The sequence below is a fragment of the Mercenaria mercenaria genome, chromosome 11 (genome assembly GCF_021730395.1).
Source record: "Mercenaria mercenaria strain notata chromosome 11, MADL_Memer_1, whole genome shotgun sequence".
Classification (NCBI taxonomy): domain Eukaryota; kingdom Metazoa; phylum Mollusca; class Bivalvia; order Venerida; family Veneridae; genus Mercenaria; species Mercenaria mercenaria.
The window spans coordinates 76,534,745-76,546,495 of record NC_069371.1 but is presented as its reverse complement, the minus strand read 5'-3'; the positions used below and the strand labels follow the sequence as shown (position 1 = coordinate 76,546,495).

At 37.6% G+C, this 11,751-nt stretch overlaps 1 protein-coding gene across 1 annotated transcript in view; it reads left to right on the top strand.

Moving 5' to 3' along the window:
• Positions 1-4,914: 4,914 nt before the first annotated feature.
• Positions 4,915-11,751, top strand: part of LOC123531382 (uncharacterized) — a 61,669-nt gene continuing 54,832 nt past the window's right edge. Inside the window, exon 1 of the mRNA XM_053517802.1 lies at positions 4,915-5,062. Within this exon, the coding sequence (XP_053373777.1) occupies positions 5,007-5,062 (56 nt within the window). The 5' untranslated portion in view covers positions 4,915-5,006. The remainder of the gene's footprint in view (positions 5,063-11,751) is intronic.

Sequence of the window (11,751 nt, the reverse complement as noted above, 5' to 3'; positions counted from 1 at the left end):
AAACAGCGGAAAAACACCTGCTTGTCATCAACACTCATTTCCTGAAAAAAAATATTTGTCATACAGAAGAAAGCTGTCAGAATAAATTTATATCAAAACTCACGCTAGAAAAGACATTTCGTTTTAGGGATTTAATTGTGTAACCACAAGGACACGATTATAATTTGAGCCGCACCATGACAAAACCAACATAGTGCGTTTGCGACCAGCATGTATCCAGACCAGTCTGCGCATCCGCGCAGTCTGGCCAGGATCCATGCTGCTCGCTAACGGTTTCTCTAATTGCAATAGGCTTTGAAAGCGAACAGCATGGATCCTGATCAGACTGCGCAGATGCGCAGGCTGGTCTGGATCCATGCTGGTCGCAAATGCACTATGTTGGTTTTCTCATGGTGCGGCTCATTTTTTGTTTACTGGGCAAGTAAATTTGTGTTTCATTTCTCCTTTAGATAAAACACTGTCTTGTTCTCTTCACATATTACACCGTACTTAAACATGTCCGGAAAAATGAAGACAGGGGTCCAATATAGGAAAGGCCACACTCAAAGAATGCAATGCCCCATAACACAGACTTAAGGACGGTCGCGGCAGTTTTGGGTAAAAGAATTCCTAATAATAGACTTTGTTCAAACTTTGTATATGAACAGAGTGTCACGTAAGAAACAGAATTATGAAAAAAAGATCGAAGGTCACCATGCTTGTTTAGGAGTTATCTGCCCTTGAGTATGAAAATTTGAAGTAGAATCCAGTTTTAAGGGCATATAACGCATAAACAAGCACGGTGACCTATGACTGTTTTTGCATTTTTCTGTTTCCAACATGAAAATGTGTTCATATACAAAGTTTGAACAAATTCTGTTATTGGGAATTTTTTGTCCCATCTCTCATACAAGAAACTGCAGCAAGTGTCTTTCACTTTTGTAGGGCAATTTACCCTTATCACGATTAATATTGATTCTGCCTTTGCGACTAGTGTAGATCATGATCAGCCTGCACATCCGTGCATTCTGATCATGATCTGTACTAATCGCCATTCAGTCAGTATCGTTTTGGTTTTCACCCCTTTTACAGTCAATGGTACTGTCCAAAAGAAAGATGGACAAGTTCATTGTAGAAATTTAGTAGGGTAAGGGTTAATATGGTTTCTCCAGGTGCTCTGTCTTCTGCAAAGGCATTGAGTACACGTAAATATAAGTTTATATAATACCTTTATTACCATTACGTTCGTTTTGGATTCACCAGGCGGGGATTACTTGTACCTACACTGCCGTGCTGTGACATTTTACTAGTTGCATTGTTAAAAGTTATACAATGAGGACCTGAGATGAAGTTTGTAAAAGCGCTCTCTTTTTTTATTGAACAACATTTACGTAAGGTTACGTAAGGTTTCGGAATGCAGTTTTCCAAGAAGTAATTAGTTTTCCACGTGAACAAACTGTGCACCAGTTGTCGCCTATGTGAAGGCCAGGATATTTTTTAGAGTAAAAAAATTTCTTTTTTTTCCCCTAAACTTTTGTTGTAATTACAAAAATGCAAGCGACTGTAAGAGAAATGGAGAGAATTTGTCAAGTGACACAGCTTTTAATTCAAAATGTTGAAGCCAAAATGCAGGGTGAGGTTTATTTCTAAGAATCCCAGCCTTACCCACCCCAACCAGGTGAGGTATTGTCAAAAACCAGATTAAACTTCCGGTGCCACATTATGTTCAATTTATTTGTTCGTTTCTTCCTCGTCTATAATTATGTTTTACACATGTTTGTGTGTATATCTTAATCATCTACACACTCATACATACAAGGTTTTCTTGGAATTCACTGGGGTCAAACCAGAAAGTAAATGCCACTGTATGCTATACCCTACCCCTAGGTTATTCTATAAGAACGTGAAAATATACAAACCCATTCAATCTGATTGGCTGATATCGAACTGTGTGTCGATCGCCGTTTAACTACACGTGCACGCTAAGTGTATATGCAAGATGAATGTGAAATATGTAACAGATAGAGCATTGACACTCGAGGGTAAACGTTGTACGAGGGGGCGTAGCCCCCGAGTATAAATCGTTTACCCGAGAGTTTTAATGTTCTTTCTGTTTTGTATCATAGCCATCCATATATGGTAGTTGTAGGCGTTCCACATTGCCATATACAGCAGTTCAGTGAGTACTTAAAATCCTTGCTTTACAAATGTGTAAAGCCCGGGTAAAATAAACCAATGCTAGAGCAGAAAATCAATAAAATACACATCGCTGTCTACTGTTCCAGACACGCTGGCATACTTTCCTATCCAACAGTGCGGTAACTAGCGTGCGGGTATTAAATACCTGCCGCACCCTGTAGTCAGAGTGTACGAATTACCTGCACCAAATTTGTTAAGAAAAAACACCAAGCTATGATACAAGAATTAAAGAAAAACAATACAAATGTGTAACTGTGTATGATTTAAAATTCAAAATAATTTCTATTTCATTCATCATTTCGAGTTTTATTGTACAATTTTATATTCTGTTTTTGTTTGTTTATATTTCGCCGAACATGTGCACTCGGTCGTGTCGTCTAGACCGGAAGTTCATCCAAGTTTTTTATGTAACGTTGACGAAAGCATAAACTATGCTGAATGTCTTTGCCATATGAAATATTGAGACGACGTGACTCGCGCACGATGTAAGATATATTACCTTTTGTTCAATATGCATAGTACTCATTTACCAAACTGTGCGTTTTAGGTGAGAAATGCGCGACCGAAATGGGTTAGTACAGCTCCCTATTCATGACCGTGGTTTTTGTAGCATACCTAGGTGTAGGGTATAAGATGTACAGTGTCATTTTCTTTCTGGCGCCATTGGTCTTTTTCTATCAATATATTTTTTCGTTGTTTTTATTATTGAACAGGCATTTTGGCGTCAGGGATTCACATGACTAGACTATAGGGGAGGTTGAAATCACCTGAAACACAATAAATATTTTCAGGAAATTTTATTATTTCTAAAACGGATTCTTCTTTATTTGCATGCGGTTTCTGGCGGTATTTGAATATCTCGGACCCCCTTCAGTAAAACGCGGCCATTTCATCCAAAAGCCCATCTCACCCAGTAAGACTTGGAAATTAATATTATCGAGGACGATTTTAAGTTGTAACAATATTTAAGTGTTAGTGCGACATATGATAACAAGACTTGACGAAAGCTTGTGTTTATTTTATTCTTTAGATCTACAGTTTATAATTTGGACAGTTTATCTTTCAGTTGCGTTCAAATATGACTATTTTTCTTTTGGACTTCTGTCCTTGTTTTTAAGTTAAAATGTTTTTGGAGCCTGACCTGATCTCTGTTACAATGTGGGTGTAGCTGGAGTCTGGATATCTTTGGATTATCCCCACCGTGTATGTTGAATGGTGACCTGCATCAGTCATGTGAGAGCTGGTTGATCTATGAATATGTTGTCACTTGACCTGGAATTTAACGATTGAAGGATAATTATGTTGTTGGTATCTAATTTCTAATCGCTTTTACTGGACTCGAAAATTGCTTTTGATATGCACGTCGTGACGGTGTCAGATTCTTGACGGTATATAAAAAATGAACCAAAGGTGATAAGAAAATGTGTTTTCATGTTTAGCGTCTTTTTCAACAATTGTTTTCACATACTATCTAGCTGAAGCATTGAGCACAATGCCCAACTTTATAGTGCTGCCACACTGGACACGTGACATAGTAGCCTTACTCGTTCACTGATTTTATGATCTGATATTTTATAGCTGCCATCCCTCTAAGCCTTACCCGTATCTGCATTTTACTGTTAGGAAAACGAAAACATTAAAAAATCCAAATAAGTAATAAAATACTGGTCAGACTTGTTTGCTCCAATAAACAAAACACGAATAATTTTAAACAAGACACTTTATATCTGTGCATGCGCAAGGGGATATCTACTCCAACACGATTTTCAACACACAGCGGACCGTCAAGGACACTAAATTGCAGAAACAAATCATAAAATACACATTTAGAAAAGGTCAGCAGGGCAATTTCATGCTTTAATGTCAACATAAATTCATTATCAGAGATGTAATCATAACAAAATTTTATACCTCGTACATATACAAGAAAAACGTTCCAAACGGATTCCATTTGGGATTTCCTATCCAGATATGCAGAATAAGTTTGGACGTGACGGGACAGCGACAGTCAAAGGTTATCACGCTTACTATTTGGACTACGTGACATAATGCCCTACTCAGTCACATTATACTGACACTAGGCCTACCGGACCTAGCACTATCTTCTTAATGCTGAGCGCCAAGCGGGTAGCATTAGTACAAATGGCCAAGGAGCGTCAACATTTTTATTATCATAAATTATCTCTAAAAAATAATAATAAGGTTGCCGTTTTGAAACCTTTACTCAGGTGTTGGTATTAATTCGTGGAACGTTTTTCGTTTCCATATACCGTGCCCAGGCTTTATTTTACGTTATCTTGCGTCCGGTTTATCAAACGTGCAGAAAAAAAAGCTTACGCTTTATATATTCAAACAGCGTATTTGACAGGCACACAAGATATTTATTTTCGACGCATAATATGTTAGAAGTGGAATATATTTGATAAGTTTACAAATTACTTCTCAAACAACAAAATTTAACAACACCCATTTTAAAATCAATTTTATTTTTCAAACCACAGATAAATAATGCAAATGCGTAATTATTTACCGTTTCTGTAATGATAATTTAGTTGCGTGCTCCCACAAAGACGTTTTCTCATAAATAAACTTTGTTTAGTTGTCTTTTTTGTGTAATAATTTTGTATAAATTAAAGGCAAAATATCTAATTATTGTCCTTGAATGACAATAAAAAGATTTGTTTCACAATTTGCAATTTTACGTCATTTATCGCAAAAAGCCACAGCGTATGCACATGCTGACGATAGCCACGAAAATTGCCCGAAGGAACGTTAGCTGCTGAGGCATGACACGTGACTAATTATATTAATCTTTTAATTGCTTTATAATGCGATCATTTCTCTCAGTCTCCCACATTGTGTTTCAAAGGAATATCTCATCAAGGTATGCTTTCCACTTTACTTGCAACTTGCTTTATTTAATATCTTCTTGCATTTTCGTGTTACCTCTACATCATTCATTCTATTATTATACGCTCATTTATAATTGTTTTATTTCATATTTAGGCGACACAGCTAAATTGCTTCTCAGGTGTTGTGTCTGTCTAAATGAGCATTGGATGATCACTATAGTACCGCAGGTGATTTTCTCCGTGATTGGAAGAGTCAATATATTATCAGAACTATAAGACCATTCGATAGGGCTGAACTCTTGCCTGAATACTGGTATTTAACAAAATGCTAATATTGTGCATTATCTGATAGGCACGTGCGCACGGACGTAGACTCTTCAAGTACTCTTGTGATAGTAAAAAAAATCTATTTGAAGATGTAATATAACAAAGGAAAAATAATAAGAGTGAGAGTCTGTTCTTCAAAGGTAATACAATGCATAAGACCATGCACCAACCCCTTCCACAATACCGGTTTGTTCGGAACTCTGTGAATGTACCCCATGCACCCAGGGGATCAAGGAATACCTAGTTATACTCTTATGTTACTTTGCAGAGTAAAGTAGTCACTTGACTTGTGTAACGAACCGCCCCTGTAGTCTAGTTGAAGCGTGCATGGTCGTGAATTCGCTCCCTGGTCGCGTCATACCAAACGCGCCTTGAAAAGTAGTATTAAAGAGTACTTTCCACAGTGTTTCCCCTACTATTTTGGGAATGGGGCCTTGGGCTTTTACACTTTGGAAAAATGCGTTGTAAAACACCCAAATTTGGATTTAATAATAGATAAAAGTAAAGTTATTATCAATATTTATTCATTGAAAACAAAGAAAAATATTCTACATGCAAACATATATCTCTGATTGACCTAGCAATACCATAGGCATGACTGTATCGTATGCTTCGTTATCACTTAGATCATTGTCTAAATCTGTCATTAAGATCCCAGATATTGACGCCGTTACTGTTGAGTTTTTCTTAATTTTTACTTTCGGTTTCATTTTGGCTAGACGTGACCGTTTAAGTGTGGTAATTTGGGTGCTAGACAAATCTGTAGTTTTAAGGTCTGTATAACGATCAAAACATCAAGTTTTGGCGTACTTTTAGCGTCATTTTTATTGATTTTTAGTATAATATTACTAACATAGACGGCATGCTCACGATCAAAAGACGCTTACATTTTCATGCCTTTCAATGATGCATTTTAAGGGGAAATAATTACAATTTACTGTTCACATAACCAATACCATACCGTAATATCAGCATCAGTGTAATGGATTTCGGAACCCATTTTCGTGTCCTGTTGTGACAATTTTCAGGCATTTTTTCCAACTTTCAGTTAGGAATTTTAGAGGTAAAATTAGGAAGAAAACATATTATTTTGCATTGTGATTGGGGCCCCAAATCAACTCCCAGAAACTCAGCATTAAGAGGATCAGTCCGATATCAGTATAACGTGACTGGACCGGTTATCATGCCACGTGTCTACGGCTTGATATTCCAGTGAAGAATCACTGTCAAGTTGGGCATTCTATTCACTGCACTACTACGAGTAGACCCGTCGTTTATATGACTGAACAATTTAGTATTGAAAAAGACGTTAAGCTCGAACGCACACACAAGGATCTGTGTAACGATAATCATACGTTACGCAGCATACGTTGCCGTTGAACACATATTTCCCTAGTTGAAGTATTTACAAAAATAGTTCCCCATATTTCATGCTTTAATAAAACCTGTAAGAAGATCCCTTGAAAGCACAGAACGCAACCAGGGGCCTCGTCGGCTTACATAAGGTCGTAGGCGTTATGAAATAATCCACGGTCTTCCTCTAACTCTACCATCAAAAGGTGGCCTCAGTGGCCGAGTGGTTAAGGTCGCCGACTTTGAATCACTTATCCCTCACCAATGTTGGTTCGAGTCTCACTTGGGGCGTTGAATTCTTTATGTGAGAAAGTCATCCAGCTGGCTTACGGAAGGTCGGTTATTCTACACAGGTGCCCGCTCGTGATAAAATAATGCACAGAGGGACATCTGGGGTTTTCCTCCACTTGGAATGTTGCCATATGACCTATAATTGTGTCAGTGCGACATTAAACCCTTCAAAAATCTACCATTAAAAGCTGGAAGTTGCCATTTGACCTACTAGTATAATTATGTCTAAGTGACGTTAAAACAAAAACTGCTATGAACAATTAATTTGTCTGTTTTAACATTTAAAACCGGTCTTTTGCAGTAATATTGAAATGTATTTTGAAAATCTTTCTATTATATTTAAAAAGGGTAGTTTTCTAGTGAGAGGGATATAGGCAAATTAGAGCATGGAGTTGACCGTCTGTTTTTACAAAAGAGCAATAAATCATGATAACAAATTATAATATTATTTTTATAAGCACCGCTTTGATACCGCATGGGAGTATTCCTGTCCTTATCGAGACAGTTGTATTGTAGTAAATGCCCTTTTCTGTCAGGATGCACCACTGTTGATATGACATTTTATATAGTACATATAATATAAAAGTTTTCATAGGCATGTAACAATCACAGGCATACTTCCTTTTTAGATAGGCTTAAAAGACAGGTCGAAAAATGAATTGAATTCAGTATTCCAACATATTTGAAATATTTCTCAAGCGGGAAGCAAGAAAAGGCAAGACGATATAGATAACACTATTGCTAAAAACTTTCTAAAGTATCACAAAATAGACAAACAGGTTCCTTAAATTATGCTTTTTTTCTCAATAATTGTTGCCATAATGATTATGTAGACAGCATCAAGGCTATGCAACTAAATAGGTTCCTCTGTGCTGACTTCGAATCACCGATGTGGATTCCAGTCAAACTAGGGGCGTTGAATTCTTCATGTGCTAGCTTACGGAAGGTCGGTGGTTCTACCCTGTGGTCTTCCTCCATCACCAAATCTGGAAAGTTGTCACCTATAGTTAAAAGCAACAAAATACTAATTAGAAACACAAACAAACCCTGTCTGACAAAAAGACTATATGACATTTTCAATGACATTGCATCATAGCCCGGTGTTTTTCTTAACAAATTTGGTGCAGGTAAATCGTATACACTGAGTGCAGGGTGCGGTAACTAAAAGTGTGCAGATATTAAATACCCGCATGCTAGTTACCGCACTGTTGGATAGGAAGGTATGCCAGCGTGTCTGGAACAGCAGACAGCGAAGTGTATTTTATTGATTTTCTGCTCTCGCATTGGGTTATTTTACCTGGACTTTACACGTTTGTAAAGCAAAGATTTTAAGTACTCACTGAACTGTTGTATATGGCAATGTGGAACGCCTACTGAACTACCGTATATGGATGGCTATGATACAAAACAGAAAGAACATTAAAACTCTCGGGTAAACTCTTGTCCTCCTACAGCACAATGTTCTATGTAGATTGAACATTATGTTCAAAACATTTTGTTCAGTAGTAATGTTGTAGTTATTTAAAGCTCCTGTCTTCATTGATACCATACTTAGGTAACATTTAATTGACTGTATTTGCATCTCTGTACAGTCGTTTAATATATTTTGATCTATTTTGATCAAATTAGCTATGACTAACGAGTGCTGTGCAAAAATTCGCTTCAAACAACCATTATATACATGTATTTAAATTTTGCTAAAAAACATTTTGTTTGTTAGTATTTAAGTTATTTACATCTCTTGATTTCATTGACTCCATACCTAGGTAACATTCAATTGTGTTTGAATCTTTGCAGTAAGTTTATATATTTTGATCTAGGTGGATCAAAGACGACTTTCTAGGTTTAAATTCGAATGCCAATTAAAAATATTAAACCACTTTATTCTTGCCAGTACAAGTAATTTCGCACATTCTGTGCATGGTGGTTTTTGATAGTCTCAGATATCTGAATAACTAACATTAAATAATGTAATCCGCGCAGATTACGGATGGCGGGGTCTAGAATTCCATCCCCGGGCGGGCCGTATGTTCTCCGCGGCGATTTGATAAAAGACTTTGTGTCTGAAATTATTTATCCTCCACTTCTGATTATGCGGGGAAGTTTGTAGTTATTTGCGGAGAACAACTTTTTACTGTTACAGAACCTAGGAACAACTGACTGAAATGCGTTAAACCAAAAACAAACAAAACTAATTAATACGTACAAATAGCATTACTAACAACTTATAGTATGTACAGTTAATTAACATAATATCCGCACTCATGTTATGAAAGAACCATATCTTAACAAGAGCTGTCTCCATAGGATGACACATGCCCCCGATGGCACTTTGAATGAATAGGTATGACCGATGTTAGAGTTTAGGACCTTTGACCTACGGACCTGGGTCTTGCGCGCGACACGTCGTCTTACTGTGCCACACATTCATGCGTAGTTATTTTAAAATCCATGCATAAATGACAAAGATATGAACCGGACACGCCCATCATTACACTATCATGAAATATGACCTTTAACGTCTTAGTGTGACCTTGACTTTTGAGCTACGGACCTGTGTCTTGCACTTGACACGTCCTCTTACTGTGGTACATATTCATGCCCAATAATTTTAAAATCCATGCATGAATGACAAAGATATGGACCGGACACGCCCATCAGTGCACTATCATGAAATATGACCTTTAACGTCTAAGTGTGACCTTGACCTTTGAGCTACAGACCTGGGTCTTGCGCGCGACACGTCGTCTTACTGTGCCACACATTTATGCGTAGTTACTTGAAAATCCATCCATGGATGACAAAGATATGGACCGGACACGCCCATCAATGCACTGTCATGAAAAATGACCTTTAACGTCTAAGTGTGACCTTGACCTTTGAGCTACGGACCTGGTCTTGCGCGCGACACGTTGTCTTACTGTGGTACACATTCATGCCAAGTTATTTGAAAATCCATCCATGGATGACAAAGATATGGACCGAACACGAAAATTGCGGACAGACCGACAGACGGTTCAAAAACTATATGCCTCCCTTCGGGGGCATAAAAAGTAACCAACTCCGATTGTATTCTGGAAATAGTCTTGAAAGAATGGCGCGACATACTATTTCTGTTTAAGAAGTGGTTTTGCCACTGACAATTCCAAGGCGGTGCCCCACTGTGTTCCATTTTTGTACGGTTTGCTATGTGTGGGTGTGGGTATTTGTGTTTGTCTTGCACGCGGACTGCTGGGTTTACATTTAGGGAGGCTACGTTTTTAGAACGTGTTTTTACCATCCTTATTTTTTTTCTTTCACATAACACGCAAAATGTGATAAAAAACAAGCAATATATTTAAGATAAAATTATTGGCTGTTTTTTTTTTCTTCAGCAAAACGGTCTGAAAAAAGACAGATGTGTCTATCTTTCCTTTTGTGTGTAATTAAGGACTAATACTTAATTAATCATATCATACTAATGTATTCCGATCACGAATATTTAGCATACACACATTTTTTTTTACCCAAGGATTGATGGTTAATTGATATAACTACATAGTCGTTTAAACGATTACTTTCAATCAGGTTTGCTAATCAAGTCCTCTTACTCACCTCTCGGATCGATTTTTTAAAACTTTTGTAACATCACAAAAACGGACTAATATATTATAACTTTTATTAAACCAAACAGCTTTGCCAATTTAATGTAAAAACAAATTCAATTCTATCCAATATTTTTATATAAGCCTGTACAAATCTGTTATAAACACCACGGTGACATCGCCTGTGCGCATTTCTCCGTCTTTGCTCTTTTTCCCTAATAAAACAACTATATTGGCAAATCGAAGTTTACTCTGCACTTTTCTCTCGGAATACACTGCTCAAAAGACTGTTCATATAATGCAGCCTTCTGTCAGTATCCACTAGTCGAAGACTGTCGATATAATGCATCTTTCAGTCAGTATGCACCGGGCCAAGACTGCCCATATAATGCACCTTTCTGTCAGTATCCATCGCTCCAAGTGTGTCCGTATGATGCACTTTTCTGTCAGTATGCACCGCTCCAAGACTGTCAATATAATGCTCCTTTCAGTCAGTATGCACCTCTCCAAGACTGTCAATATAATGCTCCCTTCAGTCAGTATGCACCTCTCCAAGACTGTCAATATAATGCTCCCTTCAGTCAGTATGCACCTCTCCAAGACTGTCAATATAATGCTCCCTTCAGTCAGTATGCACCTCTCCAAGACTGTTAATATAATCCTCCTTTCAGTCAGTATGCACCTCTCCAAGACTGTAAATATAATGCAACTTTCTGTCAGTATGCACCGCTCCAAGACTGTCAATATAATGCACTTTTCATTCAGTATACACCTCTATAAGACTGTAATTATAATGCACTTTCAGTCAGCATGCACCGGTTGAAGACTATCAGTATAATGCACCTTTCTGTCAGTATGCACTGCTCCAAGTCTGTCAGTATAATGCACCTTTCAATAAGTGTGCACCTCCCCAAAACCGCCAATATAATGCTCCTTTCAGTCAGTATGCACCTCTCCAAGACTGTCAATATATGCACTTTTCATTCAGTATACACCTGTCTAAGTCTGTCATTATAATGCACTTTTCAGTCAGTATGCACCGGACGAAGACTGTCAGTATAATGCATCTTTCTGTCAGTATGCACTGCTTCAAGTCTATCAGCATAATGCACCTTTGTTGAATAGACGTTAAACCCGAACACAAACAAAAACAGTCAGGAAGCACC